The sequence below is a fragment of the Natator depressus genome, chromosome 2 (genome assembly GCF_965152275.1).
Source record: "Natator depressus isolate rNatDep1 chromosome 2, rNatDep2.hap1, whole genome shotgun sequence".
Lineage (NCBI taxonomy): Eukaryota > Metazoa > Chordata > Testudines > Cheloniidae > Natator > Natator depressus.
This window is the reverse complement of record NC_134235.1, coordinates 109,986,953-110,009,423: the sequence shown is the minus strand read 5'-3', so window position 1 is coordinate 110,009,423 and position 22,471 is coordinate 109,986,953. Positions and strand designations below refer to the sequence as shown.

At 45.9% G+C, this 22,471-nt stretch overlaps 1 protein-coding gene across 5 annotated transcripts in view; it reads right to left on the bottom strand.

Annotated features, from left to right (window-relative positions):
* Positions 1-22,471, bottom strand: part of GFOD1 (Gfo/Idh/MocA-like oxidoreductase domain containing 1) — a 115,474-nt gene extending 93,003 nt beyond the window's left edge. The window contains exons 1-2 of one of the 5 annotated variants that reach the window (XM_074944857.1): positions 22,349-22,471; positions 21,702-21,888 (exon numbers count right to left, since the gene is read on the bottom strand). In XM_074944857.1, coding sequence (XP_074800958.1) covers positions 21,702-21,888; positions 22,349-22,435 — 274 coding nt within the window. In that variant the 5' untranslated portion in view covers positions 22,436-22,471. Of the gene's footprint in view, positions 1-21,701; positions 22,084-22,348 lie in introns of those variants that run through there. The other 4 variants (XM_074944862.1, XM_074944859.1, XM_074944860.1 and 1 more) reach the window with 4 other exon arrangements.

Below are 22,471 nucleotides of genomic sequence, written 5' to 3'. Positions count from 1 at the left end.
TTCAATGTGAGTAAGGCTATTGAAATTTTGTCCTGTATAGTTATTTTTAATATGAATATTTGAGCATCTCTAACTGCAGCAGCAGAGCTGAACTTGCTTTTGTTGGCAGAGCTTTTTGCTCAAGGTTGTATTCGCACAACTAACATTATATGCTTATTTGCCATTAAGTTGTTTGTTTTCCAACATACCAGCTGCTCAGATCTACCCAGAAATGTACTGACTCCTTTACAAATGAAGAGGAAAAAGCTTTCCGAGCACAGAAAGGACCAAATCATATACTGAACATCAGAGAAACCTCATTAAAAATAAACATACATCTGCTAGCGGTAGAGCCATTGTTGTTGGTATCGAGCTGATTTAATACCATCTCTGCAGCAGCCACTAAATAAGAGCCAAACACCGGATTGACTATATGCAATAATAATCAAAATAAAATTCAATGGCGAATATAATCCTACAGCACAGCCACAGCTCATGGTCACATCTTCACTTTGCTCTAAATATTACTCTTCCTCCCCACACTGGGTGCTATATGCTTGTGGAGCCCTATAAGGCTCTCCCTCAACTTTTCCTTTATTTTTAACCTGACACCACAACCATGATCCTTCCCCTCGAGAAGATTTGCACTGCAATCAGTTTGAAGCCTGTCCCATAACCAACAGAAATGAGTGCCACTGAGTGAAGTACCTGACTTGCTTTCAACATTCAAGAGACTGTGGCTTTTTTAAGCTTATATTGCAGCTATAAAACCTCCAAGGAAAACCACCAGGCTGGAGGAGTAACACACAGATCTGTCCTTCAGACATTAGAATGACCTTGTGTTCATGGCCTAAAGTAGCTAATCCTATTGATGCTTTGTTCATTTGGGAGAAAGGAGGCTCTTGTGGTTAAGGCACAGGTGTGGAAATCAGGAGACCCATATTATATTCCTGTCTTTGTCACCACTTTCCTGTGCGACCCTGGGTGAGTCTATTAACATCTCCATATTTCTGTTACTCAATCGGTACTTCTGAGGGGCTTGAGAGGCAAAATTCATTGTTGTGAAATGCTTTCAGATCCTCAGTCACAAGATGCTGTAGAAGTATTGCTACTTATTTTTATTGCTCATTTTGCCTTAGAAATAAGGTCACAAATCTTTTGTTCATAAGCGTGGGATGCTTATAATGTAAGTTACTCTTCTCCTGTAGCCTCATCTTGGAGTTAGAAAAAGGTCTGGTATAGAGACAGTTTTATCTTAATCACATTCTTCATTTATGTGGCATCTTTCATCCCAGAAGATCAGAGTTCTTTACAAACTCTGGATCAGTTCATCAACTCGTATAAATTGATGTACCTCTGTTGATTTCTCCATGGGGTTGCATCCCTGACCATCTTGGGTTCAAAAAAGAATTAGATAAGTTCATGGAGGATAGGTCCATCAATGGCTATTAGCCAAGATGGTCAGGGATGCAAGCCCATGCTCCGAGTGTCCCTAAACAGCTGATTGATAGAGGCTGGAACTGGATGACAGGGATGCGTCACTCAAAATTGCCTGTTTTGTTCACTCTCTCTGAAGCATCTGGCACTGGCCACTGTCAGTAGACAATATATTGGACTAGCTGGACCATTGGTCTGACCCAGTATGGCCATTCTTATTGCTTAATTCTCATATCCATGGAATGAACGCCCTATTGTGGCATTTTGAAGCATCTCATTGCAAAATACCTTTCACGATACTAAATAACAGAGCAACTTCACACAAAGTAATTACTCACAAAAGACTTACGGGTTTTATCCTGTTCACTTGCTGAACAGTACTTTTGATGCAATAGATATGAAAGCTGAAGTGAGCAAGGATTTGCAGAGTCAGCCTGAGATGCAAATAATTTTCTAAATTGTCAAAAAAATTCCCCACTTAGATGATATTGCCCTGCTGTCTGCATTGTGCTATTAGTCGTATTCTTTATGCCATAGTCTGATCTCAGTCATACCAGTGTAAATCAGAAGTATCTCTGTTGATTCACTAGAGCTACTTTCGATTTACACAAGGTAACAGAGATCAGAATCTGGCCTTCTGTTTTTATATTATTAACAATGCATTAACTCAGCCATGATTATTGATATCAGCTGAGCACTTTCCAGCTGTTCCTTACGTTATTTTCTTTCTCACCATATAAAACTGTAGAATTATGTTGTTTATTGACTGAAGAAGTGAAGGAAGCGGGGAATTTCCATGCACTTTTAGAATAGATGTTTTTCACCTTAGTTTTGGGATATATGAGTGTGTCCTTGTTTTTTAATTCACTTTATAGTTTTAAGCAATGTCATTTGATAACTATTTCCATTGGATGCTCTTGTTTGACTCCACTGTAAGTGTGCAGTTTTGAAAGTTGGTCTGAATAAAGCTTTTTTTTTATGCATGTGAAGGCTAACGCTCCGGGGACTCTCATTAATACAGTAAAGACCTCTCTTTTTGGCACTTCCTGGCAACTAATGATCAGCTGGAGGCACTGAAGGCTGCCAACCATTCACTGCAAGGAAGTGCCAGACTCAGAGGTTCTTACTGCTGTTATAAGCCATGGAAAACATAAAAAATACAAAACAAAACAATTACCTTTTTTCTGTCTGCTGGACTCAAAGTGTGTATGCTGCTAATGTGGGATACAAGGCACCAAGTTTTATCCAATAGTTAAAAAGTGGCACAGTAACTGATGAGAGGAGAATTTTATTCCCAGTGTCAAATACGGTTTGCTCTTATTAGTAGCATTCATTAGTCACATTAATTCACCTGCCTTGTAAACTCCTCCGTGCAGGGAGCATGTTTTGATTTTTCTCTGATTAGCACCCTGCTCCCACCTATGTGCTACATATGTTCAGTAATAACCGTACTCACCATCATTTGCTGAGTGCCATCTGTGTGTGCTCAGTGCTGTACAAACATAAAGGAAGTCACAGTCCCTTCTCCAAAGACTTTATAATCTTAGGCCCCAATTCTCCAACTGGATCCGTGTAGGTGAGCATGAGTTTGATGTGGTTCCTTCCACCAAAGTGGATCCAGTTGCAGAATCGTGCCCCAAATCTGGCACACATGATAAACCAGAGGCAAATTCAATCACCTAGAAGTACAGCTATAAAAAGCACCAATGGGGCCCAACGAGAAACAAGGCCCCTAAAGTCAGTTCTACTAAGCTCATAATTAGCAGGTGCAGGGTGCCAGTTTCTTGGCTTTTTTTTTTCTCATTGTCTGCTTTCCCAACATCTAGTCCTAGGTGCTCCCAGAGCCCTCACACGTGCCCGCACCCCAACCCCCTGCTCCAGCCCAGAGCCCCTTCCTGCACTCTGAACCCCTCAGTCCCAGCCCAGAGCCCCCTCCTGCACCCCAAATCCTCATGCCTGGCCCCAGCCCAGAGCCCACACCCCCTCCCACACCTCAACCCCCTGCTTCAGCTTGGATCCCTCTCCCATACTCCAAACCCCTTGGCTCCACCCCCCCAGCCCAGAGCCCCCTCTTATACCCCAACCCCTCATCCTTGGCCCCACCCCAGAGCCCGCATCCCCGGATGGAGCCCTCACCTGCTCTCGCATCCCAAACCCCTGAGCCAGCCCAGTGAAAATGAGTGAGTGAGTAAGGGTGGGGAGAGCGAGCGACCGGGGGCGGGGGGATGGAGTGAGTGGGGGGAGCGGCTTCTGAGAAGAATAGGGGCAGGGGCAGGGCCAGGGCCTTGGAGGAAGGGTGGGACAGGGGTGGAGCAAGGGTGTTCAGTTTTGTGCTAGTGGAAAGTTGGCAACCCTACTGCCCAAGAATGGGGTCAGACATGGGAATGTGCCTGAGAGACCCAGAGATAGGAACAGTGACCAGCTACTACCCAGATGGCTTAGAAGTATATGGGATTTTGTGATTGGGTCCACTCACCAGAGAGCCAACAGGGACAGGCTGCAACGTAGAGGTTGCTGAATGTATAACATGGACATCCTTTCTCCAAAATGTTCATTAGACACTAGGTGTGGGACGTTGTGGGGGTGGGGGAGATGTTGTTTGACATCTGACAATGGAGGGGAGGGATTAGGGAAATACAAGGTTTAGACAATATAAAGTCAGTTCATTATTTCCATAACGTAAACAGATTTTTTTAATATCATCCTATTCAAATATAATTTTCACAAAAAAGGGAGTCGCTGCAGTCAATGGAATTACATCAGGAATTAATTTGGTCATAAATCTTGTTTTAAACTTTGAACTTAGAGGTCCAATGGTTAGGGCGCTAGCCTAGGACTTGGGAGCTATTCAATCCCCTGCTCTGCCTTGAGCAAGTCAATTAGTCTCTCTGCCTCTGTTTCCCATCTGTGAAAAGGGGATAATAGCAATTTCCTACCACACAAGGGTGTTGTGAGGACACATGCACTAAAGACTGTGGGGTACTCAGATGCTATGGTAATGGGGGACATATGGGTTGAAGACTCACTACAACTAGTTAACAGACTGTGTATGTACAGGTGGAAAGAAAGTCAGCTGTACATGGATGATACTTTGGTTAGAAGGAAGATCCCATCTGAAGTAAAAGATGAAAGAAACAGAATAACCTCACTTATTTAAATGGCTCTATAAATCACAGTAAAGTAACAGATCTGTATTTTTAAAGATGATTTTATTTAGCTTAGCTAAGCGAGTGAAATGCCAAATTAACCACCCTGGAGCTGAGTTTAATTTTCTAATTTAATACATTAAGAATCTCAATCAATATACATCTCAGTCCACTTAATATCAACTTGCCTGATTTATCTAAATCAATATAATGCACTGTTAGGCCTTGTCTACACATACAATTTCCACGGCTCTGTAACTATACTAGTATACTTTAAGTAATACAACCCCATTTCCCCCACTTCATAAACATGTTTATACTGGTATAGTGTATTCCCATATGGGAAGGGGAATAAGCTATACCAGTATAAGGCATTATACCAAGATGACTGCACCCCAGGTTGTACCGCTATAATTATAAAAAAAAACCACACCCCTAATCAATGCAATTATACTGGCACAAATCTGTGCAGATCAGGCCTTAAACCACTTTAAGAGTGTCAACACAAGGGAGTTGCACCAATCTGGTTACATCAGTAAAACATATTGTAGATCTTAGACTGGAAGCTCTTTGGAGTAAAAACTGTCTTTTTGTTACAAGTGTGCACAGTGTCTGCTAGAGTGGGACTATGATCTTTGATTGATGACTCCTAGGAGCTACTGAAACATGAATAATAAAGTAGGAAACATGCTTTTGCTGTGGTGATTTCATCCTCAGCTTGAAGAAATCCAGATCACTTGTTTTCAAATCCTGGTTAATATAGTGGCAAACTGATGACACTGACTGGTCTTGGCCAGGGATCAGCAACCTTTGGCACGCGGCCTGCCAGGGTAAGCCCCCTGGCGGGCTGGGCCGGTTTGTTTACCTGCCGCATCCGCAGGTTCCGCCGATCGCAACTCCCACTGGCCGCAGTTCGCCGCTCCAGGACAATGGGGGCTGCAGGAAGTGGTGCGGGCCGAGGGATGTGCTGGCCGCCCTTCCCGCAGCCCCTATTGGCCTGGAGTGGCGAACCACGGCCAGTGGGAGCTGCAATCGGCTGAACCTGCAGACGTTGCAGGTAAACAAACCGGCCTGGCCCGCCAGGGAGCTTACCCTGGTTGGTCGCGTGCCAAAGATTGCCAATCCCTAGTCTTGGCTATACTGATGAGCTGGAATCTAAAGCATTTAATGGAAAATACCAGCCTTATCTACACCAAGGATTTGTCCTGATTTTCAGGCAGTGGTACCCAGTTCCCACTAGTTACAGGGGGGAAATCTCTAAGACATATGGGATAATAAACTGAAATAAACTTCCATTTGCCCCAGTGCAATTTACCTGAGTTTCAAGCAGTGGTAAACAGCACCATGCAAATTACAGGTTTTAGACATTTATCTGGTCTGCACTGGGCCAGCTACATCAGTGGATGTCCACCAAATCAAAGCAATCCCCTATGTTATACAACATCTCCCACTCTAAAGAGTCAAAGTGCTTTCAAAAGGAAGAAAGCTAGAAGTGACAATAGCAGGGAGCTTGTAAATCTTGAAAGTTTACTTTTCAAAAGGATTGTCATTGGTTTATTTTATCTATACATTCCTCCTTAATTACGCTGCTGCTTAGAATTCTTCCAAAACTTAAAATCAGATGCATAGCACAAGTACTTTATCTACAGAGTTCTTACATAAATACAATGTATTGTCCTTTATCTGTACCACTGGGCCCAAGAGCACCAAAACATGAAGAAAAAATCCTTTGAGGTAAACGTTTGAAGTAGAGTCAGAGAATTTAACATTACAATGGGCTTGAGGACTGGCCACAAATTCAGAATGAAGGCAGAAGGCCATGCAAGCAAGATAAATATCTTGGTAAACTAAGGCCTGGTCTATACATAGTTTTTGTACCAGTATAACTATGTTATTCCAGGAGGAGGTGATTTGTATTTTTAATCAAAACAGTTAAATCAGTACAACTCCTAGAGAGGACTCAATTATACCAGAATAAGGTGCCTTTTTACCAATAGAGCTTATTCCCCTTCCCCTATAAGAATAAGCTATTGTAAGTACTTTTAGACAAGTATAACTGTGCCCACATAGAATATCAGGGTTGGAAGGGACCTCAGGAGGTCACCTAGTCCAACCCCCTGCTCAAAGCAGGACCAATCCCCAATTTTTGGCCCACATCCCTAAATGGCCCCCTCAAAGATTGAACTCACAACCCTGGGTTTAGCAAGCCAATGCTCAAACCACTGAACTATCCCTCCCCCCATGATTAGGATTGTGCTGCTTTAACTATGCCAATGTAGTTTGTGTGTAAACAGAGCCTTGGGATTTGTTGAATAACAGAACTAAGAACAACCTCTGTTATAATTTTAATAGTACTGACTAATATAACACTTTGAGATACAGCTTGTATGAAAAAGATTTACAAACTAAAAGTGCATTATATGTATTCAGAGTAACAGCCGTGTTAGTCTGTATTCGCAAAAAGAAAAGGAGTACTTGTGGCACCTTAGAGACTAACCAATTTATTTGAGCATGAGCTTTCGTGAGCTACAGCTCACTTTGAAGTGAGCTGTAGCTCACGAAAGCTCATGCAAAGTGAGCTGTAGCTCACGAAAGCTCATGCTCAAATAAATTGGTTAGTCTCTAAGGTGCCACAAGTCCTCCTTTTCATTATATGTATTGTTGCTATTTATTTTGCTTAGCGCTGACCATGTGCTCAAACTCGTAGAAGACGTGCAGATAAAGGAGATCCCTGCCTAAAGAGCTTACAGTGGAAGGCCTTGTCTATGCACAATATTACCTGATTCAGGAACTGGTGCAGATCATCATCAGGGGCCCTACGTGTAGACAAGGGCAAGTCATGGTTTGCCCCAATTTAGCTAATCACTGTTTCCCGTGATTCCTAAAGCCTTGTCCACACTAAGGTAAAAATGGTTTGTAAGATACCAGAGTTAGCATCAGTTCAGTTGAGTCTCTATTATCCATCTGCACTGGGGCTCCCAATGGTGCTATCTGGCTCTAGTAGCCATTTTCAGCACCATGTCAAATAAACCCACTCAGAACAAGTCAGAGAGCCAGCTAAACTATGGGCTCGTCTACACCGACAATTTACAGCGCTGCAACTTTCTCGCTCAGGGGTGTGAAAAAACACGCCCGCCCCCCTCCCAAGCGCAGCAAGTTTCAGCGCTTTAAACGCCAGTGTAGACAGTGCACCAGCGCTGGGAGCTACGCCCCTTGTGGAGGTGGGTTTTTACAGCACTGAGAGACCTCTCTCCCAGAGCTGCGCCGCGACCACACAAGCCACGTTAAAGCACTTCCGTGGCAGCACTTTAGCATTGCCAGTGTAGACTAGCCCTATGGCTTCCAATGCTGCTAACCCAGTGTTAGCAATGGTGGGTGTGACAGATGTGGCAATATCCTGGAAAAATCTTGTTGAATTAGGTTGAAGGATCTTTGGAGTCCATTGTATTCAATGCAAAGTTTATGTATTATTGTGGGCCTGGATGATCAAAGGACTCTATTGAACAATGTGGCAGAGAAGAAAGGTCTTTTGGGATACTATATGCAAAGTGAATTTCCTGGGAAATACCTAGGGGGAGGTGAGTGCAAATTCCACCCCTCCCTGGTTACAGTTAAACCCAGGCTTTAGACATTACAGCTTAAGGAAGGGACCATTGTCTTCTGGTTATCTGTTCCTAGACTCTGAAGATCAAAGGCCCAGGCTGTATAAAGGAAAGACTAACCTATGCATGGGTGTGCTTGTTCTGAACTGAGCCCTGGTCTACACTAGGACTTTAGGTCGAATTTAGCAGCATTAAATCGATGTAAACCTGCACCCGTCCACACGATGAAGCCCTTTATTTCGACTTAAAGGGCTCTTAAAATCGATTTCCTTACTCCACCCCTGACAAGTGGATTAGCGCTTAAATCGGCCTTGCTGGGTCGAATTTGGGGTACTGTGGACACAATTCGACGGTATTGGCCTCCGGGAGCTATCCCAGAGTGCTCCATTTTGACCGCTCTGGACAGCACTCTCAACTCAGATGCACTGGCCAGGCAGACAGGAAAAGAACCGCGAACTTTTGAATCTCATTTCCTGTTTGGCCAGCGTGGCAAGCTGCAGGTGACCATGCAGAGCTCATCAGCAGAGTTGACCATGATGGAGTCTCAGAATCGCAAAAGAGCTCCAGCATGGACCGAACGGGAGGTACGGGATCTGATCGCTGTATGGGGAGAGGAATCCGTGCTATCAGAACTCCGTTCCAGTTTTCGAAATGCCAAAACCTTTGTCAAAATCTCCCAGGGCATGAAGGACAGAGGCCATAACAGGGACCCGAAGCAGTGCCGCGTGAAACTGAAGGAGCTGAGGCAAGCCTACCAGAAAACCAGAGAGGCGAACGGCCGCTCCGGGTCAGAGCCCCAAACATGCTGCTTCTATGATGAGCTGCATGCCATTTTAGGGGGTTCAGCCACCACTACCCCAGGCGTGTTGTTTGACTCCTTCAATGGAGATGGAGGCAATACGGAAGCAGGTTTCGGGGACGAAGAAGATGATGATGATGACGAGGTTGTAGATAGCTCACAGCAAGCAAGTGGAGAAACCGGTTTTCCCGACAGCCAGGAACTGTTTCTCACCCTGGACCTGGAGCCAGTACCCCCTGAACCCACCCAAGGCTGCCTCCTGGACCCAGCAGGCGGAGACGGGACCTCCGGTGAGTGTACCTTTTAAAATACTATACATGGTTTAAAAGCAAGCATGTGAAAGGATTACTTTGCCCTGGCATTCGCGGCTCTCCTGGATATACTCCCAAAGCCTTTGCAAAAGGTTTCTGGGGAGGGCAGACTTATTGCGTCCGTCATGGTAGGACACTTTACCACTCCAGGCCAGTAACACGTACTCGGGAATCATTGTACAACAAAGCATTGCAGTGTATGTTTGCTGGCGTTCAAGCAACATCCGTTCTTTATCTCTCTGTGTTATCCTCAGGAGAGTGAGATATAATCCATGGTCACCTGGTTGAAATAGGGTGCTTTTCTTCAGGGCACACTCAAAGGAGCCCATTCCTGCTGGGCTGTTTGCCTGCGGCTGAACAGAAATGTTCCCCGCTGTTAGCCACAGGGAGGGGGGAGGGTTGAGGGGGTAGCCACGCGGTGGGGGGAGGCAAAATGCGACCTTGTAACGAAAGCACATGTGCTATGTATGTAATGTTAACAGCAAGGTTTACCCTGAAAGAGTGTAGCCAGTGTTTTATAAAATGTGTCTTTTTAAATACCACTGTCCCTTTTCTTTTCTCCACCAGCTGCATGTGTTTCAATAATCACAGGATCTTCTCCTTCCCAGAGGCTAGTGAAGATTAGAAAGAAAAAAAAACGCACTCGAGATGAAATGTTCTCCGAGCTCATGCTGTCCTCCCACACTGACAGAGCACAGACGAATGCGTGGAGGCAAATAATGTCAGACTGCAGGAAAGCACAAAATGACCAGGAGGAGAGGTGGCGGGCTGAAGAGAGGGCTGAAGCTCGAATGTGGCGGCAGCGTGATGAGAGGAGGCAGGATTCAATGCTGAGGCTGCTGGAGGACCAAACCAGTATGCTCCAGTGTATGGTTGAGCTGCAGCAAAGGCAGCTGGAGCACAGACTGCCACTACAGCCCCTGTGTAACCAACCGCCCTCCTCCCCAAGTTCCATAGCCTCCACACCCAGACGCCCAAGAACGCGGTGGGGGGGCCACCGGCCAACCAGCCACTCCACCACAGAGGATTGCCCAAAAAAAAGAAGGCTGTCATTCAATAAATTTTAAAGTTGTAAACTTTTAAAGTGCTGTGTGGCATTTTCCTTCCCTCCTCCACCACCCCTCCTGGGCTACCTTGGTAGTCATCCCCCTATTTGTGTGATGAATGAATAAAGAATGCATGAATGTGAAGCAACAATGACTTTATTGCCTCTGCAAGCGGTGATCAAAGGGAGGAGGGGAGGGTGGTTAGCTTACAGGGAAGTAGAGTGAACCAAGGGGCGGGGGGTTTCATCAAGGAGAAACAAACAGAACTTTCACACCGTAGCCTGGCCAGTCATGAAACTGGTTTTCAAAGCCTCTCTGATGCGTACCGCACCCTCCTGTGCTCTTCTAACCGCCCTGGTGTCTGGCTGCGCATAACCAGCAGCCAGGCGATTTGCCTCAACCTCCCACCCCGCCATAAACGTCTCCCCCTTACTCTCACATATATTGTGGAGCACACAGCAAGCAGTAATAACAGTGGGAATATTGGTTTCGCTGAGGTCTAAGCGAGTCAGTAAACTGCGCCAGCGCGCCTTTAAATGTCCAAATGCACATTCTACCACCATTCTGCACTTGCTCAGCCTGTAGTTGAACAGCTCCTGACTGCTGTCCAGGCTGCCTGTGTACGGCTTCATGAGCCATGGCATTAAGGGGTAGGCTGGGTCCCCAAGGATACATATAGGCATTTCAACATCACCAACAGTTATTTTCTGGTCTGGGAATAAAGTCCCTTCTTGAAGCTTTTGAATCAGACCAGAGTTCCTGAAGATGCGAGCGTCATGTACCTTTCCCGGCCATCCCACGTTGATGTTGGTGAAACGTCCCTTGTGATCCACCAGAGCTTGCAGCACTATTGAAAAGTACCCCTTGCGGTTTATGTACTCGCCGGCTTGGTGCTCCGGTGCCAAGAAATGATGGGTTCCGTCTATGGCCCCACCACAGTTAGGGAATCCCATTGCAGCAAAGCCATCCACTATGACCTGCACATTTCCCAGGGTCACTACCCTTGATATCAGCAGATCTTTGATTGCGTGGGCTACTTGCATCACAGCAGCCCCCACAGTAGATTTGCCCACTCCAAATTGATTCCCAACTGACCGGTAGCTGTCTGGCGTTGCAAGCTTCCACAGGGCTATCGCCACTTGCTTCTCAACTGTGAGGGCTGCTCTCATCTTGGTATTCATGCGCTTCAGGGCAGGGGAAAGCAAGTCACAAAGTTCCATGAAAGTGCCCTTACGCATGCGAAAGTTTCGCAGCCACTGGGAATCGTCCCAGACCTGCAACACTATGCGGTCCCACCAGTCTGTACTTGTTTCCCGAGCCCAGAATCGGCGTTCCACAGCATGAACCTGCCCCATTAGCACCATGATGCATGCATTGGCAGGGCCCATGCTTTCAGAGAAATCTGTGTCCATGTCCTGATCACTCACGTGACCGCGCTGACGTCGCCTCCTCGCCCGGTAGCGCTTTGCCAGGTTCTGGTGCTGCATATACTGCTGGATAATGCGTGTGGTGTTTAATGTGCTCCTAATTGCCAAAGTGAGCTGAGCGGACTCCATGCTTGCCTTGGTATGGCGTCCGCACAGAAAAAAGGCGCGGAATGATTGTCTGCCGTTGCTCTGAGGGAGGGAGGGGCGACTGACGACACGGCTTACAGGGTTGGCTTCAGGGGGCTAAAATCCACAAAGGGGGTAGCTTTACATCAAGGAGTAGTTCAGGCAGGACTTCACGGAGCGTTCCAATAAGAAATGGTGCACCTAAGTTATTGTTCTTATTGGAACAAGGAGGTTAGCCTGGCCTCTGATTGATACATGGCTAGATTTACCTCGCTGCACCTTCTCTGTGAGTGACTGCAGTGTGACCTAGAGGAATGAGTCCCCTAGACAGGGGAGAAGGCAAATGAGTACAAAACAAATCTGGTCTATTTCTTGTTTTGATCCACTCCATCTATCTTTTACATCTTTGGCTGGCAGCAGACGGTGCAGAAGGACTGCAAGCCATCCACATCTCATGGCTGCTCGGCAGAAGATGGTACAGTACGACTGCTAGCCATCCTCATCTCTTGCCTGCCTGGCAGAAGATGGCACAGTACGATTGCTAGCCATTGTCATCTCTTGCCTGCCCGGCAGAAGATGGTACAATACGATTGCTAGCCATCGTCATCTCTTGCCTGCCCGGCAGAAGATGGTACAATACGACTGCTAGCAATCCGTATTGCCTGCCTGCTCACCATTAGACGGTTCAATACGACTGACTGCAGGACTAAAGAGAATGACCTGGTCAAGTCACCAAAAATTTAGTCCCTGCGCCCATGTCTGCCCAGGCGCTCCCAGCCGACGTGGCCAGGAGCACCTCGGACATGACGAGGATGGCTATCAGTCATACTGCACCGTCTGCTGCCAGAAGGCAATGGGTTGCTGCTACTGTGTAGCAATGCCGTACCGCGTCTGCCAGCACCCAGGAGACATACGGTGACGGTTACCTGAGCGGGCTCCATGCTTGCGGTGGTATGGCGTCCGCACAGGTAACTCAGGAAAAAAGGCGCAAAACGATTGTCTGCCCTTGCCTTCACGGAGGGAGGGAGGGAACGGGGGCCGGACAATATGTACCCAGAACCACCCGCGACAATGTTTTAGCCCAATCAGAGTGCTCCATTGGGCTGCTCTGGACAGCACTCTCAACTCAGATGCACGATTGTTTGCCGTTGCTCTGACGCAGGGAGGGGGACTGAGGACACGGCTTACAGGGTTGACTTCACGGAGGGTTCCAATAAGAAATGGTGCACCTAAGTTATTGTTCTTATTGGAACAAGGAGGTTAGCCTGGCCTCTGATTGATACATGGCTAGATCTACCTCGCTGCACCTTCTCTGTGAGTGACTGCAGTGTGACCTAGAGGAATGAGTCCCCTAGACAGGGGAGGAGGCAAATGAGTACAAAACAAATCTGGTCTATTTCTTGTTTTGATCCACTCCATCTATCTTTTACATCTTTGGCTGGCAGCAGACGGTGCAGAAGGACATATTGCCTGCCTGCTCACCATAAGACGGTTCAATAAGACTGACTGCCGGACTTCAGAGAACGACCTGGTCAAGTCACTAAAAATTTAGTCCCTGCGCCCATGTCTGCCCAGGCGCTCCTGATCGACCTCACACAGGCGACCAGGAGTACCTCAGACATGACGAGGACGGCTACCAGTCGTATTGTACCGTCTGCTGCCACAAGGCAATGGGTTGCTGCTACTGTGTAGCAATGCCGTGCTGCGTCTGCCAGCACCCAGGAGACATACGGTGACGGTTACCTGAGCGGGCTCCATGCTTGCGGTGGTATGGCGTCCGCACAGGTAACTCAGGAAAAAAGGCACGAAACGATTGTCTGCCCTTGCTTTCACGGAGGGAGGGAGGGAGGGAAGGGGGGACTGACGATATGTACCCAGAACCACCCGCGACAATGTTTCAGCCCCATCAGGCATTGGGATCTCAACCCAGAATTCCAATGGGCAGCGGAGACTGCGGGAACTGTGGGATAGCTACCCACAGTGCAACGCTCCGGAAGTCGACTCTAGCCTCGGTACTGTGGAAGCACTCCGCCGAGTTAATGCACTTAATGCACTTCTGTGGGGACACACACACTCGAATATATAAAACCGATTTCTAAAATACCGACTTCTATAAATTCGACCTTATTCTGTAGTGTAGACATACCCTGAGGCTGTTATGAACTTGTAACCATAAGAAAAACTCCTTGGTGTGATTTGAAGTACTGACTTCTAACAGAGCCCCTGTTGGAGTTGGGGAGGTGATTTCTGGTAAGCTTATTAGCATGTGTGTAGGCTCTTTTATTGTTATATGTTTTCTGTCTAATGCTTTCACTTTAAGAATAAATGTGCTTGCTTAGAAAGGGCTGTATGGTCATTTATAACGGTGGGCAATTACACTGTTCATAGACACTGAACAGAAAGCAAAGCTCAGACACTGGCCTGATTAATCAGGAGTGAGAGAGAGAGACAGGTCTCCACTCAAAAGAAGTGATGGCAGGGGAGCTGGGAGCCTAGACTGGGTTGCTTTCTTGGACTGCGAGGGGGAAATACAGGTGAGCTGCCCTGAACTGTGACAGTGGGAATGTGTTGAAAAGATTCTCTAGTGTAGACAAGGCTCCCAGATGCATCTGCATTAAGACTTTTCATGCCACTGATCTACAACCAATGAAGCTCTGCCAATGGTAATGACGATGGGGGAAAATGTCTATCCCTGTCTACATTAGTACTGCCACGGTTGCTAACTGCCACTGTGGAACTGGACTAATGCTAGACCAATGATGCAAAAAGTACTAGTGTACAGAGAAGGCCTTCACTGCAAGCACAGGTGTGCTTATAGGCTGAGTATGCACACCTGCCCTACCTTTAATCTAGCTAGTACAGTAACAATAGTAATGAAGGCCTGGTGGCATAAACTTGTACTTCGGCCAGTCGCCCTATTACAAGCCCACTAGGCACCTGGGCACGTACTCAGGTTGCTAGCCTATGCTGAATCCCATATCACCATGTCTTCACTACTACAGTTACCTGTTCTAGCCGGACTAAAGATAGCATGGGTAAGCCAAGCTGTGCTACAACCATACCTTCACTTTGCAGTGAAGTCATACCCAAAGACCTTGACTATATTGGAAATTTTGGAAAAAATAGCACAGGTGGTAGTAGCTTTGCTCAGCTACCCCAGTGGTAGTGATGATGGGAGGGAGGGGACGATGCTATATGTTATCTACATGAGAGAAATTTATTGTTCTAAGAATTTATCTAACGTCCTAGTATGCTTGTAAAACACTTTGGGCCTGATCCTCTGTTACATTTCTTGACTAATATATGCTGGCTAGCATATAAATATATATCATATTAATAATATATATTATCAGAACATAAGATGTTCTTATGTTCTCTGGAATTCTGGGAGCTAAACCAGGAACTGTGGGATAGGTACCAAGAGGGCACTGCAAATTAAATGGTTTGGAGCAGTACTAGTTTGGACAAAACTGCATCAACCTCAAGTAATTCAGCATGGCCAGAGTGGACTCAGTTAACTGTACTTAAATTGGTTTAATACAACTGCTTCCATTATAACTGGTGTAATTCTCTAGTGTAGAGAAGTCTCCAACAACTTCCCATGTTTTTACCAACAAGTGAGTCAGACAGTGGAGGATGTCAAAACCTTGTCTACTCTAGAATTCCCACTAGTGCTGCTCCTCCTAGAGCAACTGAACTGCTAGCAGCACCAATGGCAACTTCCCCCCTAAAATTTTGTAATGTAGACAATGTCAAAGACAAATTCAGAGAAAACAGGACAATGTGGGAAATCCAGAGAAGTATCCATAATTGGAGGGACAGGAAGGAGAGGACACAAAGCAGAGTGGGTTATTGTTGTTGGTGTTCAAGCACAAGCCAGGGCTACCATTGTTGTTATGAACTCATGACTGTAGCTACTGATTTATATTGTATACGGATCATATACGGTAGTATTTTCTCTGAGTAAATCAGCACCTTGACAAGATCACAGGCACAATCCTGCCGTATTCCAGTAGGAGGTTTGCTGGAATAATGATGGAGTTGGAAGGACTTCATGATTGGACCACATATCACTAAAAGAGTTGGTTACCTTTTCCTGTAATACACATTGTTTGTTCAACTGGTATTGAGTATGTACAGCTGATGGCCAATGTACTGTTTGTTTTGATTTCCTAGTAGGTGGCTTGTGCAAAATGGGTACCCCTCACAACTACCCCTGACTGTGCTGTTTAAAGGTGGATTGCTTTTTGTCTAACTTTTTCATTTGTCATATGATTGACATAACTCAAGTTTAATATTCTGCAAAGTCATCCGTTTACCAAGCACAAGATATTCTACTCAGTGTCCTTGCTGCTGGGCCACATTTATACTGACTATAGCAGGACAGATATTACATTGCTATTAATAAATAATTATGCTGTTTGCCTTAATAGAGCCTCTCATCCCAAAGGACCCCAAACCTTTTTACAGACAATGGATCAAGTTCTACCACAGTTACAACTATGCAATTGCTTAACAGGGTTAAATGGGTATAAAGGAAGGTGCAAATTAATTATAGATTAGATTCATGAATCACTTCGCTACCACTGATGTTACCTCTACTTCTGGGGTAGACGTGCTGCCAATATTTTGGTACCAGAATGAGGTCCTGACCTGGCTGGCCTCTAGGTACTACTGCAATATAAATGTTTAATAATGTTTAGACTATATTCCTGAAAAATATACTGTAAATATTTAGAGCATAGAAGAGTGTTTAATCTGCATAATGTGAAATGAGAGAGGAGGCAAAGTCCTTATCAGAGGAGCTGAGGGTAACCCTCAGTGACATATTTCAAAAATATCTGACACTAGATGCGTTCCAAAGGCAAAACATTTGCTCCTTAGAAGCATTTACATGAGCCCTGGCAGGAATGGTTCAGCAGCACACACACAGTGGGGGAATTCCAGCAGAGACAGATAAATGACCCCAGCTCTCCTTTAAATTTACAGGTGACATTTTAACAAGGATTTCCCAGGAACCACCTCAGGTACATGAGTGGCTGTCATGCAGCAGCTGTTTAGCAGCGCACAGTAATACTATACAACAGCTTCAGGGAAGGACTGAGGAATATCATATTTAATACATTGTCAGAATTCATGTATTGACAATTTTTAACTGTGCGGAAAGTTAGAACTTTTTCCAGAGGGATAAAATCATGTCGGTAACTCTTCTAGTGCTGAATGCTAACGCGTTCTGAAAGCACATTGTCTTTCTGTCTAGACTTGCTCTGCCCCACCTCTCCTAAATCTACATTAGCATCAGTGTTATACCCAGGGTACATTCATATTGCAGTTGTAGGCAGGTAGAGGAAGAGAAAATTACTTCCAGCTCATGAAAAAAGAACATGAAAACAAGTTGGCGCAAGTGCCCCAAGCCTACCAAGACCAGTGAGAAAAAACAGAGTTCATATTAAATACAAGAATGGGCCTTCATGGCCATTCAAGCCTTGATCTATCTTTCTTCAAGAGGGAAGCCAATTGTGAATGCATCCGATGAAGTGAGCTGTAGTTCACGAAAGCTTATGCTCAAATAAATTGGTTAGTCTCTAAGGTGCCACAAGTACTCCTTTTCTTTTCTTTATTTGGTATTTATATTATCCTAGTGTCCAGAGGCCCCAACTAACACTGGGTTTCCATTGTGCAAGATGTGTACAAGCAAAGAGCAAGGGACAGTCCCTGCCCACAAGACCCTATGATTTAAACAGACAAGGCAGACAGAAGCGGTTTTACTATCCCCATTTTACATATAGGAACCAAGACCCATGGAGTTTGATTATTTTTTTCCACATAGAAACTGGACTCAGACCACCAACTCATTTCACAAGGGTCACTGAACAGCCCTGGATTTAAAACAACTTTTTGTCTGTTTCCAAAGCAGGCTGGTTCTGAACCATCTCAGGCCTGGGCTGCACTAGCCCTTTGCCTGCCATCAGTCTAGCTCAAGGAGCAATTCCACCTGCAGGTCAAAATGGTGAAGCATGGTAAAGATAGGGCACAAGAATTTTTATCATTGTGTTGTCTAAACCGGGGTTAAGCAGCACAGCTATAAGGACACCCACACCCATCTACACCAGAGCTATCTTCAAGGACCTGTTTCAGAGTAACAGCCGTGTTAGTCTGTATTCGCAAAAAGAAAAGGAGGACTTGTGGAACCTTAGAGACTAACCAATTTATTTGAAAGCTTATGCTCAAATAAATTGGTTAGTCTCTAAGGTGCCACAAGTACTCCTTTTCTTCAAGGACCTGTATCAGAAAAAGAGCAGCAGTGGGGAAAGTGCGGTAAATTCCCAGTGTAAAAGGTCCCTAGAGGTGACAGTGAAATACTGTGTAACCAACGCTTTCTGCCATCTGGTTCCCCAAGCTTTTAATTTTTAATAACAAAGCATTTCATACTGAAAACAAAACAACTTACTATTGCAGGTGAAAGGTCCATGTTTCATGACAAACTATTGCTATGAGTAGAAGAAAGGTGTACTCCCCTAAAGGCATATTACAGAGCTCCAGCAGCAACAGGATAGACTAGAATAGATTTCTGTATAGAATAATACTGGAGAAACTCCTATGTCCCTCCGGCTTTACTGCCATAATCCAGGACAGCAGTGTTTGTTTTCAGTCCTTGTTACAGACTAATTCACCAAGTTAAACTCTTAGGTATCACTAAGTCCTATCAGTGACTACCTTGCAATACAAATGTTTCTTGCAGCCGGAGGTGAAGCATGAAGAGAGAAACAAACAAATGGAAAAGTAAAGAAGAGATAAGACCCATTTACTTTCTTTGTCACAGTGGCTGACAATTTCCATCAGGCTACATTGGTACCCTGAGCAGAGGTGGAAGTTTGAACCCATTTCACCGGCTCAGGAAAGATTTATGGACCTTCTTATTTCAGAAATAGTACACTCCACCTTCCAAAAATTGAGACTCCAATGACTCAAAGAAAGTCATCACTCTCTAAGCCATTTTACAGTATTTGAATCCACAAAGATGTTCATTTTTGCAGAACTAACGCCTGAGTTTAAAATCAAAGTGCTCTCGAAGAGATCACTTTGAAAAGAGTGAGGGAAGGAAGTGCTAATAGATAAAAATATTTCTGTAAATAAAGTTTTTAATATTTACATTTTAGATTGCATGCCAGTGTAACCCACACACTTCCTGGGTGTGGTGTTCTGTCCCCTCTAGTGGCACTGAGACCATGTAGCACTTAATGAGTCTGCTACAGCCTTAGCTCATGCAGTAGAGGCTCATGCTTTTAGCTTCAGAGGTCCCAGGTTGGATCCCAACCACCAGGGTTTGTCAGTTACACCAGTACCTTATATCATGCTCGGATCTCTTATGTAGGCACCCTTTCTCATTTTTCTTTCTTACCTATTTCACTGCAATTGCAATACAAAAATAATACCTACAAATAGTGAAGGGCAAGTTGACCATAGACAGATGGGAGTGGGAGAGGTACTATCCATCAGTAATGTGAAAACATCATTTCCTTTTTGAAAATGTAGCCTGAATTTATTTTGCCAAACCAACATCATTAATAATTTCACCACAGGTCTGGAAATAATGTTTTCTAGTTAACTGCTGCTACATACATACACATATCGTAAGATGAACAAAACATGATGTTCACTCAAAACTACTGTTTTTCTTTTTGATTTCATAGATTCTGATCCTGCAACAGACCCCCCTCTCTCTCCACCCCCAATCCCCCACCCCCCAGTGCCTGTGTGGAATCCCATTTTGTTCTATGGGGTTGAACGTAGAGACATGGTACACCCAAGCACAGGCGGTAAGAGAAAGGTCTTAGTAAAGGAGTAGTACATTAAGGAGGACTGCGGGAGGGCAGGGGGATATTCAGAATTTGCAGGACTTTCCCAGTCAAATTCTAGCAATTTTATATTAGATCTAATTTGAGGTCTAAAACCTTGACATTGTCTTTTTAACTCCATGGTAATTTAAATTCTCTGGGTCATTTAGATCTACATTATAAAACCATTAACACATACTTTGACAGGCAAAGCATAAATAATATGCAGTCTAGAAAAAAGTCAAAGGTTTGCTATAAAAAATGATCGGGTTCTTTTACCCAAAGACAAGAACCATTTCTGATCAGAGATATTAAAACACTGTGGCAAGGCTTGCACTGCAGATGCTTGCACTATCCCTGGCCTGTGAATAGAGAACTAAAGTTTTTTAGAGCTGGTTCTCAACTCTTCCTTTAAAGACTGAAAATGCCCATCGACACTAACATCACTAATGATATCTTAGTATTACTATGCTTTCTAGTAGCAATGTAATACTGCAATTTTTGCTACTATGATGCAATACATAGGCATGGCCATCAGCCCACAGAACTGCAGAAAGAAAAGCCACCTCAACATACCTTTGTCAGTTACAAAGATGACTCAACACATTTCCCCTAATTTACATTTCCTCATTTAAATTTAGAGGGCCAATGTCTGATTTCAGTGACACTGGTGTAAATCTGACAGTAACTCCACTAAAGTCAACCTTGACAGAAAAACAAATACTTTACATTAGAGGCCACGAAGTTAGGGTGATCAGCTGTCCTCATTTTATTGGGAAAATCCTGATATTTGGGGCTTTGTTTTATATAGGCGCCTATTACCCCCCAGTCCCTGTCCCAATTTTTCACACTTGCTATCTGGTTACCCGACACGAAGTAAATGGGGTAAATCAGTTTTCCACTAGTGTAAATGAAAGCAGAATTTAGGTCACAGTTTTTACATGTGTTAAAGTATAATTAAATCCAAAGATTATTTTTATAAGTGTACAGTATGCCTATTTTTCAGTCCTTTCTTTGTGTGTGATGTTTCACGGGGGAAGACCAGCATTTCTCAAATTGGAGGTCCTGCCCCAAAAGGGCGTTGCAGGAGGTCACAAGGTTATTTTAGAGGGGCCGCAGTATTGCCACCCTTACTTCTGCGCTGCCTTCAGAGCTGGGAGGCTGGAGAGCAGTGGCTGTTTGCTGGGGGCTCAGCTCTGAAGTCAGCACCACTGCCAGCATCAGCGCAGAAGTAAGGATAACGGTACCTACAATAACCTTGCGACCCCCCCTGCAACTCCTTTTTGGGTCGGGACCCCTATAATTACAACATTGTGAAATTTCAGATTGAAATAGCTGAAACCATGAAACTAAAAAATTTTAAACTCCTATGGCCGTGAAATTGACCCAAATGGACTGTGAATTTGGTAGGGCTCTACCCAAAATGTTGCAGAGTAACTAGTCTCCACATCAGGCATTTAAAAGTGAACTCTTTCAACACTCGGAAAAAAGAGAGATGGGAAACACTGCTTCCTAAAAACTTCCAGTATGTTGCCTTAACGAGGTGTCTGATACAAACGACTGATGATATCTCAAAATCCATGCATCCAAATCTTAAAGACAGTGACAGCTTTCATAATCCCACTTTTTAGCAACTAAATCATCTCAGCCAGTTTCAGTAACCCTAAAATACCACAAACAGTGCTTCAATAACTCCACCTCCCCAGCAGGGCTTCCTACAGGACACTAACACAACCCAGCTCTCTCTCACACACACCCCTCTCCCTGGAGTGACTGACTGGTTTATTTACGCACAGGGAAAAGCTCCGAGGGGAGACCTCCACACGTTCAATGGGTGGCCACAGATGCTCCTCCCATCCCCAGCCATGGGGATCCCGCACATGCTCCCCCGACCCCCGGAGATCTTCCCGAGCAGCCCTAGTCGGAGGGGGAAGGAGACGCTTCCCAGTGCGCGCAGGGAGGAAAGGGCGTCTGGGTGGGACTCACTCACCCAGGGTTTTCACCGCGATCTGCCTGGTGAGCGGGGGCGGCAGGTTGATGCAGACCAGGTCCACGTCCTGGTGCAGCAAGACCTCGTCTATCCGGCTGGTGTAGAAGGGGACGCTCATCTCCTTGGCCAGCTCCTCCGCCTCCTCCTGGGTCCGGCCCCAAATCGCTTTGACCGAGAAGCCCTCGTCCTTCAGCAGCGGGATGATGACCCGGGCGGTGAGGCTGGTGCCGAACACCCCCACCCCGGGCAGCATGGCTGCAGCTCCCTGCCCCCGGCCGGCTCGGCGCCCTCCGCCCCTGCCTGCCGCGCGCAGAGGAAGGGCGCTGAGCTGCGAAGCGCCGCGGCAGCGAGCGGCCCTGCAAGGAGCGATCAGACCCAGCCCAGCGCCGCCGCCGCCGCCGCCGCCGCCCTGGGAAGGGGGACACGCCGCCCCCGAGCCCAGCAGCAGTGGCTGGCACGCCGCCTGGCAGCTGGTCCCTGCTGCGCCCCGCGGCTCCCGGAGCGGCTCAGCAGCAACGCAGCGGCCCCCGATGCTCCCCCCTGCTCGCCCTCCATACCCGGATCATCACACAGCCCAGCGCGCCTCTCTTCCCCACCACACACACACACGCAGCCCCGAACCCGGCTGCTCTTCCCCGGCCAGCTACCTCTTCAGCCCGCGACAGGGGAAATTGCGGGGCAGCCAACAAGTTGTAGAGTGAGGCGGCGGCAGCAGCCTGAACCTTACTCTGCATCTGCCATGTTCACCACAGAGCACTCCTGATCACTGC